Here is a 19,155-nt window from a genome sequence, read left to right on the forward strand (position 1 = left end):
ATTCTCAGGTATCAGCTGTGAAAACGTAATATATAACGAGTAGAGCGAGTATAGCAGCAGTAGGTAGGTATGATTTGAGTGTAATAGTAGCCATGGATCATGCCACGTTAGCTGTAATTACAATGTCATTATGCTCTCCTATTTCCCTGGGCTATCTGCATAAACAGATCGGACCAGTTTATATTTATTGGCGCTTTGTCTTTGTCTAAGTCTCAGTACTCTAACTCGTACTTTTTTTATTTATGGTATCATTTTATTACTGGGAGATACCGCTTATCACCTAACCGCTCCACTCGATCGATTTAAGTGGGTGGACGAGTTTGCTCAAGACATTATTATAATTCTAATTATATAAATTATTACAAGTATGATTACGATATTATTGCACGGAAAAATCATTGGATTGTTATGTTTGTTAGTTAATAAATAAATAGTTTATTTTATGTTGCAGTTTAGTAGTTAATGGATTGTAATAAGAAATATTATCAAATAAAATGAACGTCATAATTTGCTGAGATTTTATAATGAGTTTTTAATGAAGATAATCCTCTGCACCTTATTTGTTTTTGCTAATCGATTCTTATACCAGTTCTTTACTTGTTATTATTATTATTTATCAAAAAATTAAAAATAATAATAATAATAACGATTTTTTGTCTTGAAAATTTATTATTATTATTATTATTATTATTTTCATTATTATTATTTAAATATTAATTTAAAAATTTTAAACTTATTGACTAAGAAAAAAGAAATATTAATTAAAATAAAGTAAGATCTTTAACACTAGGTGCGGCTAATTCGGTTGGTTATATATACCTATATAGATATTGTACCTGATGTCACTATTAAATTCCCCAGCGGCGTAATTAACATCAGCGAGACGTCTACTACTTGTAGTAAAGGTACAAAACATAAACACACCTCTCCTCGGTATTTACAATATTACCATGTTTTTTTATTATCAACTATTTGACTTTAATAATGACAGCTGTCGCTGAGGTCAGAGGCGAAAATTGTTCGTAATTTATAACTGTCTTTCTGCCCGGAACTCTCCTCTCATATTTATTATCATGATGTATATTATAAATATTTTTCTGTTGTATAAAAATATGCTTTTGAGGTAAAGAAGTTTTTTATTTTATATTTTTTCTTGCAATTACGTAAAATACACTCCGTTATTACGCTGCCGGGAGCCAAAAGCTGCAGTTAAACTACAGACGTGCGAATTATCATTTACAAGAGCGCTGGGTATGAGCGATTAATCGTTTAGATTATTATTCAATCTTTATACCATAAATATATATATATATGTAAATATATATATATATGAATTATATATATGTTGTATAAATAACAGTGTTCATTAAAATCAGATTTATAACTGGATAAGTTTTTAGTTGACTCACAAATTAACTTGAAAATTTTTTTAATAACAATTAATTAATTAATAATATTTTTTTTGATGAAAAAAAATTCATAAAATGTACACTGAAAAAAAATATTTACTTGATTCGAGAGAAAAATTTTTGAACCAAAAAAATAATTTTGAAGAGAGTAATTGTCTTGAATCAAGAGGAAAATTTCTTCAGAGTCAAGTAAAATTTCCTTAAATCAAGAAAAATTTATTAGTTCAAGAATTTTTCTACTCAAATGGAGAAGATTATATACTTGATTCAAGAACATTTTTTTTATGTAAGTGTAATATTTAAAAAGCTCTCAATAATAATTTATTACTAAAAAAAAATTAAAAATTGTCTGCTGACTATTATTATAAAAAAAAAAAAACTTTAAAATTTTTTTAAAGGAAAATAATACGTAAATAAAGTATGAATAAAAATTCAAGAATACGAAAAATATGTAAATTATCGTCGATAAGACAGGTTGTTAAAAGTAAAACGACACACCTGGCGAACGATAAGCCTGAGCTTTTGCCTGAAGCAGCTGGACATTAAGTACTATTAGACGATTACGTCAGATTGCCCGCGAATAAAGGAAAATGAAACCGTGATTACTGAAAAAAGTAGCAATAACAATAACCTGCGACCTTCTTCTGTGGATCTTACCAGCGACCGGTAACCCGTGTTCGATCCCCCGCCGATTTATCCAAGCCCTAGCTGCACGGCGCTATATTAGTACGAAAGCATGATTATGATTATGATTACGATTGTGATACCGTGATCCATTCGCGTGGTTGGTGGTTGGCTCACGACTCACGACCCGCAGCCCGCCGCCTTATCATTATCGACTGTCGCGATCTTTATCCATTTAATAATCGCGTGCCAGCGACCGAAACTCATTGGGAGCGATTAATTTCTTCTTAAAATACCGAAATATTTAAAGTTTTCGTTGAATAAATTTCGATTCGTTTATATAAAGAATATGCAATAAATCTGTTGGATCCAGTTTGTTATTTTGCTCGCTCGGGAGATTTATTTCCTCTGGAGCTGAGAGAGTGTCGCAGGTGCCCAGGTTACAATAGTTTGCATATTCATCGAATTCACGCCACTATCGATCTCATATTATCCTGCTTAATTGACTTTGGATTCCCTCATTAGCGCTAATGGCTCAATTCTGTCGATATTATCCTCCATCTCCCATCTTATATCTTACACCCGGCGTGTCTTCGTGAGAAATCACATATTTTGAATATTAATTCATTTTCATTTGCATTTTTATTTTATTATTGCACTCTAAGAAAGATTTATAGCTTACTTTGGCAAATAATTTCTTTCAAACAAAGAAATAATTGAATTTTTTAGAAATTTACAAATTTTACAACCAAAAAAACTGAGAAAAAAGTTTTATCTCAATTTTTTGGCCAAAAAATAAAAAACACGAAAAATTGATGAAACTTTTTTTGAAGAGAATAAAATTCTTTATAAGAAAGATCCTTATTAATTTTACCCTATCTCTGATCCTTTGATCATAATTTGAAATTAAAAGACAAAAGAATTATTTTGTTAAAAGTAATTAAAGTTAAAATGATTTTTGATAAATTTAAGTTGAAATTTTGGGCTAATTATCGAAGATACGAAAAAATGATTTGAATGAAAAACAATTTTTAAAACATAAAACTGGATATTCTAGAGTGCAGATAATTATTAAAGAAAATGAGCATAGAGTGAAACGAAAGCGCGAGTATTTCGCTTTCGTTTCACCGATATGATAATATTCCCTTTATCCTGTTGGGAGAAGAGGGAAAGGGTATTAGTAAGGCATCATCGTAGCGATATTATCATGATCATCAGATCAGGCACGTAGCAACTAGAGTCACATGATCCGCGTTTTATGAGCCTGAATCAAAGTTTAAGTTTAAGTCGTAGTCGGTACACCACTGCGTCTGCTCACGGGCGTATCATTACTCCGCCCAGTGGCTAGCTCTGAAGATTACACGTCTGTGGCTCTGCTGAACCATGAGTTTTTATTTTATCCGATACCGTGTAATGCCACGTACGTTGATACCAATCTGATATACACTCAAAATAAATAAAACCAAGAGTGGAGATACATTATAAGAATAAGTAATAACCCTTTCAATCAAAAGGCGAACCGCGGACGAGAAATCGAACCCGATAGACATATCCATTTCATTTGGTTCGGCAATATAATTTCGGGTTCAATTACTCGGTAGTCGGTACCATCAATTTTTTTATTTTTTATTTTAACAAGATAATAATCAAACTAAAAAAATTGTGAGAGCAAGACAATGACCATCTAGACTAGTATCATGGATTTCCTATTTTTTATTCTCGATATAGATAACTCATATGCTTTTTCGTAGTTGTAAAACCACTTGATAGCTTTATATCTAAAATTTTACAAAAAATTTATAATAGTACTTGGAAACTTTATAGATTAAAAATTATTTAAATGATAATAAATTTCATGTTAAAAAAAATATAATTTGAAAATGATTTTTTAATTGAAACTTTTTCACTATTTTTCATTTAAAATAAAAATTAAATTTTTTAAATTATAATTAAAAAAGAAAAGCATTAATTAAATTTTTTCAGTTGTCAATTAAAAAGAAAAAAAATTCATTAATCAAAATTTTTCAGAAATTAATTTCCAAAATAAGCATAAATCAAAAATTGTTATAATTATTTATTCTTTCAAAAATATAATTGTATTTTGTTTTTAATAATTATAAATCAAACCAAACATAAATTAATGTAGAAAAAAATTAATCCATCAAAAAAAAATCTCTTAAAATTTTTCCCTTTCTCCAAAATCAAACCCGCGAATTAAAAAAAAAAAAAAAAAAAAAAAAAAAAAAACCTTGAAATTAATATTTATATTACATTGCATTAGCAAAAGATTGGTGAGAAGTTTTGTAGTTCGAAGACGATAAAAGTCTACGTAGACGTTGCATTAGTCATGGTGGTAATTTGGCTAATAAGTAGTTAGACTTAGTAGACGGTTACTCAGTTGAATAATCAAAAAGTGATGCTCTTGAGCTTATCCGCTTTGCATATACATGTAAAGATACACATGAAGATATACAGATATACTCGGTTGGGATTCGATTAAAACCGAGTAGAGTCTCGGTTCTCTTCTCTATAATCCACCTCTTATTCTTTCATGTGTTATTTAATCCGTTTTTAGGTTTGTTTATTGCAGTTAATGCCTTTTTTTTTTAATGAGAATAAGTTTGATGAAAACTGCTCAAAGTAAGCGAGCAGAGAGACTGATTCAAATTGTTACTGATGCACATACTGGGAATAAGAATAAGGATGAGGCATTGCCGGTTAAGGATAATGAGCCACCAGAATTTGGATAGCCTGTGTTTAGCATCAACTCGGATCGCCTTAGGCACTTTTTGCCCGACAATATACTCGCCAGCACTATCTTTATGTCAGGATATTCCCAAATCTCGGGATGCAAATCCATGAGAATAACACGCGGACAAATTGGGGGATATAAAATCTTAAGGAATATTTAATCAACTTTTATGTACAATCCACAATCCCACAATCCAATCCCGTGGAATTCAGAATTTTATTCCGGCCAATAAAATTCATAAGCGGCTTTTTTAATTCAATAAATAAAAATTAATGGAATTTTTTTAATGAATAATAATTTATTGAACTTTTGGTTAAAAAATAAAAAAATATCCGCGTGCAATTTTCTCAGCAAGCTTTTTGCTCAAATTTTTTGCTAGGTTGATCTTAACTAGCAGAAACAAACGAAAAAATTGGGTAATTGCGGTCATCAAAAACAAAACAGAGCTAATGTGTAGCAACTCGGTGGAATATTCGAGCCGAGTTCTGATGGATGGGAACTTGGACGGATGCCCTCGAAAGAAATAATATAATGATATTAAAAATAAAATAACAGAGCAGGGTGACATAATGACAATCTCGCTGTCTCTCTCAGGTTCCATTCGAGTATTGTGACTCCTTCACCATCGGAAACAGCCTGCCCGGACAGGACTCGACTAAGAAAACTCGGTATGTAATATACTATATGTTATATGGAATATGGAATATGCCCGAGTATTTTATAATGGAATTTATACATTTATAATACATGTTTTATTTAACTTCCAGTGACTCTTAAGAGGCTACTTTGCTTGTTGTGGTAATATAAAGTCACTGACATGTGTTTACATTATTTCAGTTTTTATTTTATTTATGGGAGCTGAACCTGACCTCACTCACTACTTGTTTACGATTTTTTATTTATAAATTTTATATTTTTCAATTTTAATTCAGGAGTTTTTAGTTTCTAATGCAATTAGAAAAAAAAAATTGTGGGAAATTTTAAAATTAGTCTACCAGAAAAATACTTTAAATTAGACTTTTTATTTTTAATGATTTGTTTCTCCTAGTCTCATTTTTTAGTCATTTTTAAATTTTCACATGAGAATTTTACAACAAAAAAAAAATATTTATTTGATTAAAATTAACAAAAATCATTTGGAAAAATTTTATTGGCTCAAAAATTATCCACACAATTTTTGATAAAAATAATAATTATTTAGCAATCGATTGATTAAAAAATTTAATCACGATTTTTTTCAAGAGATATTAATTAAAAAATTATAAAAAAAAAAAAAAAAACTGGAGTACGGTAGCTAAAAATATAATTTTATTGCGAATAAAATAGTAAAATAAGGTATTGGACTTCCGAATTTAGGAACCGATAAGACTTGACAGATGAGTAGAGCTCGGATAAGGATACAAAGAGATAGTTCGGACGGGTTAGGTATAAGTATGTCGAGTGTCCAGGCGAAATATACGATGAGGGACAAACAAATAGCGGCTAATAACCGTCTGATGTATGGCCGAATGGAGGGGGCCCGAAATTATTATTTTTATATACAAATATAAATATAAATTCTCTCGCCTGGCTGGTGATGAATGGCGGGATGAATTATTGAATAGTTAAAGACCCAGCAGAGGTCCAGGCATCCTTCGTACCGTACAACCAGGACCGCTTCTTTCTCGCGCCTCGTAAATTTTTTCTCAAGTTATTATATACACACACTACGCACAAAACCCTCTTTACTTTGAATAAGACGTCCCAAAATTTGTTTTTTGTTTTTTTTTTTTTCCCTTCTTTTTATTCGTTCTTTCTATCATTTTAGTTTTTATTCCGGGAATTTTTTATCAATGTTTATAATTTATTATTTTACGAAGGAGCAAAAGGATGAAATATGCAACTTAGTGTCTTTGATCCGAAAATATTTTTAAATATATGCAATTAAAATGTTTGTAAAATTTGTTTAAAAAATAAAAAAAGGATTGCAGCGCGCAACTCCGACCCTGGCTGGGAATCGATACCTCGAACTGCGGCGTCGGAATAGAAGGACGAGCGCCTCGGCGTCCTTCGGGGTTTTTTAAACCACCGAAACGCAATAAATTTTATAATTTTATTCACCACTTCCTCCGTGGGTTTCAGTTTATGTTTCAATTTATGTTTTATTAGTTTTAAAGATTCTTTATAGGTTCAGTTTATCAATAGCTTGTGTTAAAAGAAACAGGTTCATCACTGAGTCATAAACCGACTTTATAAGGGATAATTACTTAGGAACTCACCTTAAATCCTCACCTCTTTCTTTTTTTTTAATTAATTAACTCTTTTCATTTTTTATTTTTTATCAAATTCAAAAAATTTCAAACTCGGAAAAGCATACAGAAAGGGCTTAAAGCGTACTGAGCGTTTGGACTAATGACAGCAGCTTCTATAATTAGGCCGTTTTGGAGTCGAGGGAACTAAACCGGGAACAGGGAAAGAGAACCTTTAAAATTACTGACGAAGAGCTTTGGGATTACTGTTATTAAAGGTACACACGAATCTCAACTGGCTCTTGAACAAGTTCTGTCTTTAGTAATTTTAATCTTTTTGTTGCTTTTATTCACTATAATGCTAGCACACTCTACTCTCCTCTACTGTCTTCTGTCTTCTGTCTCGATCGGTAATAGCTCTTACCAAGTTGTAATACTAATAATAAAAATATCCTTAAACTCTAACCTGTCAACCGGGTCTTTCTTCCCGCTCAAAGACAAAGAAGCGCTCTTTTAAAGAATAAGTTAAGTAACACAAAAAAATTACACATTAATTTTACAATGTCGCTGTTTCAAATCCCGCATTTTCAGAAGCAGTAACCTTGATGTGATGGCTGGTCATACTAAACACATTTATGACCTACGGAATTACTTTAAGGTAATGATAATGTTGATGATCTTTTAAAAACCCCTATTTGTAAGATCCTTCCTTTCCTTTCACCATATTTAATATTTTTTTTTTTTTTATTTTATCTTTTGTTTAGAATTTTTAGAGACTGTGAGACTTTTTTCAGGCAATTTTTATAAATTTTCGCCATCTTTAAAAAAATTAAATAAAATGGCATTATATGGCCATATATATGGCATAATATTACCATATATATGGCACAATATGGCAACATATGACCTGATTTTCTAACATGAAAATATATGCACATATGGTCAATTTTTTACGAAGACATGTATGGCAACTTTAAAAAATTATATATGACAATATCAGAAAAATTTTTTACGAGCTGACGTTTGATTCAAAAGTAAAAAATCCATGAAATGATCGATGGAGCCAACGAAAACTTTTAAAGTTAGAGTTTTGCAAGAATTTCATTCCAAGCAAACCTCGAACGTGATAACAGTGATTTTAGGTCGCCCAAGGGCCCATTTGCTTTACGCTAAAACTCCTGGCGAGAAAGATAAATTGAACGGGCGATGCTGCTCCGTTAAAAATGAGAGAACTAGACTAGAGCCCTGCAGGCGAATTTCCGAAAAGTATACACCAATACAATCAAAGTCTGGAATATTTAGCGAATGTGCCAGAATTCTCGTTGGAAGGAATTCCGAGAGAGCAGATTGCTGTTTTCGGGCGTTTATTGACAGAGCAAAGCAATAAAAATGAAAATAAAAATAAAAAATATATATATACGGAGCGGCCAAGTGTAACAACCATTTTTTTCCTCCTTTTAATTGTGCATTTTATAACCTCAATTAAATAATTTATTTTTTTCTAGGCTTTCACTTGATGCGTATTTTTTCTTTTTATTAACTCCAACTCTCGGGAGTTATTATTTTATTATTAGAACACAATTACAAATGCTGTGATAATTATTTTTTTTTTTTCGCAAACTGCTAGTTATCATGGAAATAAATTTTTATTTTTTTTTTTTATTATTTATATTCTTCAAGAGGCTAATACATAAATGTATTTCTACCGTTGTTAACTTGATATATTTTTATTACTTTAATTGTTTGTATGAATTTATTATTTCGTGTCAGGAAATTTTTTTTTAACAAATTGCTTTTTTTAAAAGAATTAAGAACAATTTAAAATTTTACGAAACTATTTATATTCATTTTATGAATGTTTATTAATAATTTAATTTATTTATTAAAATAAAAAATAATTTATTAAAAACAAATAATTATTTTTTAATTCTTGATGAATATTTTTAGTTTATTTTATTTGAAAAAAATACTCTGATTAAAATTAAAAAAAAAAAAAAAAATGATACATCAATTTAAAGCAATCGAGAATAAATTACAAGAAATAAATAAAAAGCGACGGTAAATGACAACTGGTTCTTCTCAATCGACATCATGAAGCCAGCCAGCCGACACTGCTCGGTGATTATTGATATCGGAATCGGAATTAACATTAAATAGCTATAATACCCCGCCGGTGTGTACATAACCTAATGGCTAATGGGCAATGTCTAGCCATAATAATATTAACCAACGATTGGCTTATTATCGCTACCGGTTACCCGATTTACGAGCGATCCAAGCGATTTATGATCACCGAGGCTGCAAACAAGACTCGGTATCAGCTCAGTTATTATCATGGGTCCCAATATGACCTCATTCTCTTGTACGTTGATATTCACCCACGTATTATCGACTAATTTGAATTACATGAGAATACAGAAGAACTTCAACTTCAATATATTAACTCAACTTCTATGTTTTTATTTATTCTAAATAAAGATTTAAATATTTTTTTTTAAATATAATTTTTATCAAATCAAATTTGAGATAAATTTTATGAAGATTTTTTTAGTAATTTAACTTGTGAAAATTGTTTTTTAACTAATTTTCATTTAAAAATTCATCTTTACTTTGCTAAAAAAACCTAAAAATCTTCTTTGTACACGGTAACACAGTAAAGAATTTTATAAAAAAATTATGTGTAAAAAAAAATGACAAATAGACATTTTTATGCAGTTTTTAAGCAAACGCTTAATAGATTATTAACAAAATACACACAAAAAAATGAATTGTAATAAATAAAAATTTTATTTTATTTTTAATAGAAAAATTGTGATTTTAAAAATTAATTTGTAATATTTTTACGTATAAATCATTAGAGATCAAAAAAATAATATTTTAAACTTAAAATGTCACTCCTTAGTCTGAATTATGAATTGAAAAATTTAAAACTCACACAAGTTTGAGTTTATTTATTTATTTTTTTGTGCCCAAAAGATTTTTTACCACGTTCGAGTGTTTAAATTATCCACCCCCGATTTTCTCAGTGCAGCATAAAATAAAAAATTACCTTTTGCCGTTTCTCCGTCGGCGTTTAGTGGCGTAGACGGTCCCGAGCTGGCTCATGGTAACGGGATTGTTGGACCCGGAATTGGGGCCCGCGGAGGCCGAGGTGGGAGTCATCGTGGGAGTGACAGTCAGCGCGGAGTCAGAGGACCCGAGACCGGCGGGAGGGTGAGGGGCCTGGGGGTGAGAAATCGGACTTGCGAGGGCGATCGTCGAGGAAGGATAGCATGCCGGTACGAACTCCGTCGGCGCCGGTAAGGCCCCGCAGATCCCGAGCCCCGGCCCCGGAGGAGCCCCTACCACCCCCAGCCCCGAACTCCCTCTGTCCAGCGCGAACACCGTGAGGACCGCGACACCCCTGTCTACGCCCGTCCCACTCCCCGTGGACCTTAAATCTACGTCATCCTCCGCAGAAGAGTTTCCCCGTCCAAAATACTGAGGGTACGGCTCCTGCTGGGGGTACTGATGCAGCAATGGCTGCAGCTTCGTGCTCGGTGACAGTTTCGGTCCTTTTTTACCGCCCCAGGGTTGACAAAATCTTTTTTTTCTTTCCAAGTTTTACTTGTTAGCACTCGCGCTTTTGGGCGCCACTCACTTTTGTCACTAAAATTTATTTTGCACAGTCACAGTCCACTTTTTTTATTTTAATAAAATTTTTTCCTCCCTTACGGGTGTCACAATTTAAAAAAAAAATTTTTTTTCTTCCCTTAAAGGTGTCACAATTTTTACATAAATTTTTTTATTTTCCCCTTCAAAGGTCACACAATCTTTTTCCACAAAATCACAATCATATTGGCGCCTCAGTCTGATAAGCCGCGAAATTCCACAAACATAATAAGAAATAAAAAATATATATTTAACTTCAGTACGTTGGGCGCCAAAAACAGTCACCTCAATTAATTAATAAATTAGCACTGATAAAAATTAATATTCACAATAATAGTCAGGAACCTCGTGGCGAGGGTAAACGAGGCGCGAAACACGGACAAGACGTGACGGTGCTTGTCTTGTAGAAGCGTGTGGTGCACTGGCCCGAACTCACCAGGCGTCGGCTGAGGGGACCGGTGTAGATCCGCACAACACACCACTACACCAACAACAACACCAACAACCAACAAGGACTGAGTGTTGTCAGTGCTGACTTTGACTGTGTGAGTGGAAAAGTTGGGCAAGGTGGTGGTCAGCTATAGTCCGACTCACGGTTAGAAGGTGTAAACATATGTGAGTTTAATACACATATGGAGTAACTTCACACAAGGAAAATCACCCTGACGAGCACCCCCCTCTCCAAACCACGTACCCCCCACCAGAGCTCTCTTCCACGCCCCTAACGATCGCCAGGAGACCAATCGCAGAGGCAGCATGGCGCCACCGGCTTACCAAGGAATCCACCAAGCGGTTGATACCATCAGACTGCCAGGAGATTCCTCCTATCGCTTCCCACCCTCGTTTTAGTCCTTCGGAGCTTTGGTTTGAGCTTCTGGGGCGAGGAAATTTTTTTTTTTAAAGTTAAATTTGATCTTTGATGGGGATTTTTGAAATTCTTAGAGGAAAGTTTTATTTAAAACAGAATTAATATTTTAAAAGTAAATTTTTTGTAAAGAAAATATAAATTTTTGGAGTTAAGATTAATTTTTTTTAACCAATTTTTGAACATATTTCTTGAAATTTTAGAAGAAAAATTAATTTCAATCATAATTAATATTTTAAAATTTTATCAAGGCAACTCGAAATATTTTTAAATTTGTTGAGAAAAAAAAAGAGAATTTTTTCAAAATGATATTTTTGGCTCAAGCCTTTTTTTTTTAATCTTGAATTTTTTTATAATTTTCCAGAATTACTATTATTATGATTATTATTAAATTATTACCAAGTCATAATAGGAAATGAAAAGGGTTATTCTATTTACAATATTCTTAACAATTATACTGTCAATATCCGTCACGTTTCATACAATAGACACATACACGAAAAACCTTTCAACTTTATCTGTTTTCCAAATCGTAAGAATTGTCAATAATTTTAACAAATAACTGAAGTGTAAAAAAAAATATTTTGTCTAACAGTTTTAACAAGGTAACTCAAAAATTGATAAAAAAGATTATTAAAACCGACAAATGCAGAATAAATACAGAATTAAAAACTAAAACAAACATTAATGGATCTAATATTTATCCAGGTGGTTCTGGTTCGTGTCCTAGATCCACTTTGCAATAATGTTTATATTAATATTATTTCTGGTAAATGAATGTCGATTCTCTATAATACTCTGTCTTATCTGTGGAAGTTTATATTCGCTACTCGCTATCGAATCTACGACACGTTATGCGATAGCCGGAAAACAGTCTCACGCTTCAGCAAATTAATCTTGATACGAATAAACTCCATTCATGTTTTTTCTTCTGGCTATCGTTACACACGTGGTTATCGATAAAAAACAAACATTACGTGTCCATAAGCCATGTTTTTATTTTTTAGTTTACTCTTGGAACAATAATAATAAATGTAGCAATAAAAATAAAATTAAATAAAGCGTTTAAATTGGACGGTGAGAATATTCCCTTCGTAATTAAGAACTCATTTCACGCATTAATGTAAACGCGGCAATTAAAAGTTTCATTACGTTTTGCTGCATTAAACTTGGATTTTTTTCTAAAATTCATTTATTTTTTTCTTAAGAAATATGTCAAGTGTACGTAGCATTAATATTAAATAAAAAGAGACCGTTTCCTTCATTGTTGAAAATAACTAGCGCTCATTAGAGTTTACTTTAATAAAAATAAATTGTATGCAATTTAATATTTGTTTGTAAAAAAAAAAAAAAAATAAAATTATTTCTGAAAATGTTACGTAAGTGTTTGTGTGTTTGTTTGTTTGTTTGTTTTCCGGGTCGGTGTGTTCCTTATGGCCCGTAAAACAGTAGCCAACAGGAATAATATAAACCTGGACGAATTTGTTGGAAAGATCATCGCATCACATCACGCATTCCCTCGAAACTGTACAACATACGTAACACGCAATGATCCTGGCATTGACGCTGGTCAGGAGCTAAATCCACGGTAATTTCGAGACGAGAGTTCGTGCGACACAATTCAAAGAAGATCTGCACGGAATACACCGATACACAATCAAATATACTTATTTTATGAATGTATTATATTTTATTTCAAGAAATTTAAATTGCGCGCTTTATTCTTAATCAGTATGAATAATTTTTTAGTTGAATTTAGTTTTAGTATTTCAAATTTGAATTAACTTTAATTTAATTTAATCATAAATTTTATATTATAGGATAAAAAAATATAACTGGTAGTACTACTTGCAGTAGATATATGTCTTATAATCAGACATGATGAATTTTTATTTTTTGATACTACTTGTTTCAATTTTTTCTCAGAAAAAAATATTAAAAAAATTATTTTTAAAAGTTAGACCATTTTTTATTCATAAAAAAAAATTTTTCGTAAATTTTTTTTATAAATTTTAGTTAATAAAAGGGAGATTTCTATTGTCAAAGCTTTTATTAATAAAAATGAAAACTATTTTTATTTTTTTTGTATAAACTATTTTATAAAATAAGAAAAAATTTTTTTAATTAAAAAATAAAGCTTTTTAGCGGTAAAAAAAAAATATTGAAAGCTCTGAAGGTATGTACCTTGCCATCTAGCGGAGTTTCATGGAATTATTGTCACTCATCAATGCCTAAGATTACTTAAAGAATTTTCGAGCCTCATAAATAAATAAAAATTGGATAAAAAATAGTATTAATTTATAAAAATAATAAAAATGAATATTGTAATGAACAAATAATCTGGTCAAGGCTGCAACGTACTGGTTCGGCATGTGATATCATTGTGTACACAAGTATAGAATAAAGAGCCAAACAGTAGCGTAAGCTCAAGTGTTATGAAATAGATGATTAGTGATAAAAAGAATAACAAAAGCACGGTAAACAATAGAAAATGAGACTTAATTAGACAAATGATTGTTTGGAAACTAAAACCTGCAATCAGGGCTGCAACTAATGCGGCAACTGATACAGCGATACAGGATTAATAACCACCGACAGAGAACACAACAATAACCATGTACACCACCAGCGCGTTTATAATTGCGTGTTAAGAATAATAATTGCTCTTACACACAAAGTCGCGGCCATGTCGCTAATTTCTGGATATAATGTTCAGGTACTGCAATATACGTGCGCTGGCTAATTTTAGGCACTGTGCCACTGTAGTGGCCTCTTGTGTCACTCAACAGTTCACGGAAACGCTTTAACATGCGAGGACATTTTTTATTATTTTATTTTAATTGATATTAACGCCTAAATTCAGTTTTTATCTTTATTTATAAAAATTTTCTTCAAGAAAAAAATTTTTTTTAAATTATTTTATGTTAAATAATGGCAATAGTGTATGTTAAAATTTTTTTTCATCCACTTATATCAATAATTAAAATTATACAGTTTTATATAATGAATTTTTTTTATTTAAAATTTATTAATTTTCTATCATTAAATTAATATTTTTTTCCATATAAATTTACCATTTTTTCTTCATAAAATTTTTCAGTATTAAAATTCAGTATTTTACACTAATTTTTTCTCTTTAAAACTTGCATCAGGTTGTTTAATTCAAGTATATCGCTTTTCCGACGAGTATAACGTATCAGAACAATAAAATATCAGTAAATTTGTTTGGATAGAGAATAGAGTAGATCAAATGACCCAAAACATTAGAAGGGATGATTCTGAGGGGTGAATTCACGATTACTTAAGCACCAGCTCGTATTACTCCGATTCACTCGGTCACGGGATATTTACTCTTTGTAGTTACACACTGCAAACACAGATAGAGTCGATTTAACGGACAACTGTTTCCGAATTGTCGGTCAATGCTAATCAATTACTACTGTACAGGACTTGCTTAAAAATTCTTCCCAGTGTTTCGAGATTATCTGAATTCCGAGCTCTCAGGATAATTCAACAATTATTACGGAGAAATAGAAAAATAGCGATAGCGATAAAAAGTAATAAGTAATAAGCAGGAGAGATGAATAAAAGTTTTATGTATTTATGCGACACGCCACAAAGTGAGTACTCGATAATTGTTATAATTATCGATATAATAATGCACGACATTTATTGTACGCTACCCTTTAATTTAAAAAATTAAAAGTTTCGCTATCACGTGTGAATTTATGGGAAATATCGTGATAAACTTCTTATGAGCGTGACTATTTTGTTTTTAGAATTTATAAGCTGGAGATTTATAGAAATTATTGTTGGGGACAAATGTTTGTTTGGTAATGCAATATATAATTTGGAAAAAATTTTCTATAACGGTCTGGCCTATAGGTTTACAATAAGCAGTAAATCCGTGAAAATTAAAATTTTTTTACGAGAATTTTTAATAAATTTAATTTTAATTTTAAGTATAAAAAATTTTCAGTAACTTTGTAATTTTTTGACCTAAATTAGTGTTGAAAACTTTCGACGGAGGGCGCATAATCGCTAAATTGTCTCTTTAGAAGAGAGTTAACTTCTAAAGTTTAAAGAGACTTTCTTTATCTAATTAGGTTTTTTATAAAATAATTGAGCTAAGACGAAACATTTTAAATAATCACGACATTTAATTATATTGAAGTAATTTTTAAACAATATAAAAACTTGAAAGTAATCAATAAAAATATTTAAAAGTTTCTAAAGAATTAGTCATTAGATTTTAATTTGACAACTGCACGGATTTTATAGAGAAAATATACTTATATAAAGTTCATATCATGAAAATTGTCCACTTAAGTAAGGATACATCAGAAACTTTTTACACTAATACTAACTTTTTTATTCTCGTCTTAAAAAATAAAATGATGTCTTTTACTATAATTTACCCGGTCTCCGATCAGTCCCAAGAAATCCTCAAAAAATAAACTTAATAATTCGCATTAAATTCCAAGAGTAAATAGTCTGTAAGGAATGGAATCCCGAAGACCTTCCAACCAAAAAAATTCCGAGTAATGGAAGGTTGCTTTTTCATAAAGTGCTTTTTTCCATAAAAGTAGTATTTGCAGGTACATTACAGGTAATGGCGCTAGGAAAAGAGCTCGAGGGGCCGTGAGAGTGGTCGCCGTGCAGTCTCGCGAATCCTCATGTGTTATTTTATTTTCCGAGTGACCTTGAAACGCCAGCCGATAGATGAGAAAACATTGAGTCAATAATTTTTTCACTTGATTCCGACACCTCGCCGCTAAGCATCGGCCTGGAGCGCCCCCTGCTCCGCCATTTTGGTAGCAGCCGCAACCATTTTGTCGAGCGACAGTTCAAGAGTTTCGTCACCAAATAAACGGCTAAAAAAAGAATTTTAAGCCGGGCATTTGTTCTCCGGAAGTGTTTCTGGCGAATTCTATCCCAGACTTGTTGCTTTGTGTTGCCGACTTGAGCGTAATAATCGGATTATCTCGGGACGACTCGGCGACGAAAGATACGCCGGAGGGTCGGGGACCCTCGGATGGTTGCAGACCGGCTGTCAATCACTCGCGGGCTAGACTACCAATTTCTTCTCTCATATAATAATTTGTTATAATTTAGCGGTGTAGCCCTCGCTCTTGCTGGTCTTTCCGTCTTTCGATTCTGGTTCTCCATTAACCATCCACCGTTTATGTTCCTCTCCGCTCTTCTCGCCCCTGTTCCCTTGAACATCTCGCCCTTGCTGGGCATATCCATATCCTGGGCCCGGAATTATTATAAGACTAAGGTAATTGCGCCGATCACGTACCGCCGGGCTACTATTTATCCATGTTCATTATAATAACAATATAAGACAAGTTTGTGGTAATGCCCCCGTGGACAGAATCCGGAGGGAGTAATTACGGGTTGCAAACTATAGAAATACTCTTTTATCCCCGTGTATGTCTGTTATTTTATATTATATTATAAATATTGCTACAGTTGCTCTTGCGGACTGTTACACTCCTCCTTTTTATTCCTATCTCGCCAACATATTTAAGCTTATTGTGCTCGAACCACCATTTTACTTTTGCCATTTTATTCCCCGATCAAACCCATAATCAAAATAATTTCATATTCAGGCAAATTTGGTGCTAATTTCTGAAAAGTTACACTCGCTTTTGATTCTACTGATAAAATTTTTTTTTTCAGTGAAAAGTATATTCATTAACAGTCAGGTCAGCTGCATTTTTGATACCAAAAATTTCTTTTATATGTATTAATTAATATCAAATGTTTCTTTTATCAAAAAATAAAATTAATGATTTTAATTTAAGACTTTTTTGGTTAAAAATGAATAAAATCACTTTTTATAAAAAGATACATTAAAAAAATTAAATGATTAATGTTGAGATTTTTTATTAAGAAAAAAAATTCTTAAATAGGAATTTTTAATTAAAGATATTTAAAGAAAATATCTGAAAAAAAAAATCGAATTGAATTTTTTAAAACTTTGCACTGATAGAAAAATCCATCAACTGTTAATAAATCTTACTTAATAAAAATATTTGACGTAAAAAAATCATTCATTAAATTCTTGAAAATTTCATTATTAATCATTTAAAAATAAATAAAAATTTAATTTCTCATTAAAACAACAGTACATCTCGCTCAATAAATCCCTTATCCAAAACACCCCCGAGGTCTTACACGAGTATAAAATCGAAATAAAAGCCCCGTAATTCGTTAACAGCCCAATTGGACATTGTAAACGCGGCATATTGTACTCGACTTTACAGCGAACAAACTTCAGGTATACTTGAATTTAAATTGAACATAAAGTCCAAGCCCCAATAAAGCGAGACCGACATTACCTGCGGGCTACTAAAACAATTCTTTTTCTATTCGCATTTTATATATATTTCTCCTGTTCTTTCCTTTTTTCAGACTTTCTTCTCTCAACTCTGGTTTATTATTATAATATATTCTCAAAAGTTGGCGATCGAACGACGAGATCCAGGTTTGACAGGGAAATAACTACTACCGCAATTACAAGCGATTATAAAACCCTCGATATATATAATATAATATAATATGATACATATGTATCCGACAGACAGGAAATCGGCGGCAAGATTTTTAAAAAGCTTCTCTCGATCGGTCTTTAACTATCGACAGGATCTTCGCTCGAGTTTTGTTGAAAATAAAATAATATTTTAAACATTTTTTTATCTTTAATGTTTCTTTTTTATCTGGCATTTTTAAATTGCCGGTTAATTGCAGGCATTTATACTCAATACTTAATACTAGTTTTACGCAGTCATTTTGTTTTCGATAATCGCGAACTCGCAATTATTATAATTGATTGGCAAAAAAATAGACTGAACGCGGACAACAATTGAAAGTGGGAACTTTTAAGGAAAATGAAATTTTTAATTGTTTTATTTGTTGCCTTCGATTGTGCAATTCGGTTGTGAAATAAAAGCCTTGGGAAAATGTCGAGTCGAGTTTCTCGAACAAAGATGTGTGTATAAAATAACCATGCACATGGACCCGGGTAATAGTGGCTGTTAACCTGTTAATTATCGGCAGCGTCTTCAATAGAAAACACTTAACAATATTAGCCTCGCAATAGTTAATAAGCATTGTCGCTGCCCCAGTTCGCAAATTATTAAAAGAATGGAATAAAGAAAAGGCATACACACACACACACACACACACACACACACACACACACACACACACACACACACACACACACACACACATGTGTGTGTGTGTGTGTGTGTGTGTGTGTGTGTGTGTGTGTGTGTGTGTGTGTGTGTGTGTGTGTGTGTGTGTGTGTGTGTGTGTGTGTGTGTGTGTGTGTGTGTGTGTGTGTGTGTGTGTGTGTGTGTGTGTGTGTGTGTGTGTGTGTGTGTGTGTGTGTGTGTGTGTAGTCAAGGAGATTACGTCCGTCAATGCAAGACAATTATTTAATTACTTCAAATCTACTAGAAAATAATGGAAACATTTTATAACTAATTGCGAAAATTAGTCCCAGCCGACGTAATAGACGCTAGATTTTAAATTATTGTCATTTTTTTTAATTGAAGCAAATTGCGACTGTCGTTTTAAGTTTCGACAGGAAATTTTGCAATTTAAATTACGGAA

General features: G+C 31.8%; 1 protein-coding gene across 3 annotated transcripts in view; it reads right to left on the reverse strand.

Annotated features, from left to right (window-relative positions):
• The window catches only part of Ss (aryl hydrocarbon receptor spineless), a 93,012-nt gene that overhangs the window by 64,110 nt on the left and 9,747 nt on the right, over positions 1-19,155 (reverse strand). For 2 of the 3 annotated variants that reach the window (XM_074249560.1, XM_074249543.1), the window contains exon 1: positions 10,063-10,937. The exons of the other annotated variant lie outside the window; for it this stretch is intronic. In XM_074249560.1, the coding sequence (XP_074105661.1) occupies positions 10,063-10,175 (113 nt within the window). In that variant the 5' untranslated portion in view covers positions 10,176-10,937. Of the gene's footprint in view, positions 1-10,062; positions 10,938-19,155 lie in introns of those variants that run through there. 3 annotated transcript variants of the gene reach the window in all.

Source organism: Cotesia typhae, unplaced genomic scaffold (assembly GCF_013202065.1).
Source record: "Cotesia typhae breed Kobodo isofemale line unplaced genomic scaffold, CoteBio_Ctyphae contig_119, whole genome shotgun sequence".
In the NCBI taxonomy this organism is placed as follows: Eukaryota; Metazoa; Arthropoda; class Insecta; order Hymenoptera; family Braconidae; genus Cotesia; species Cotesia typhae.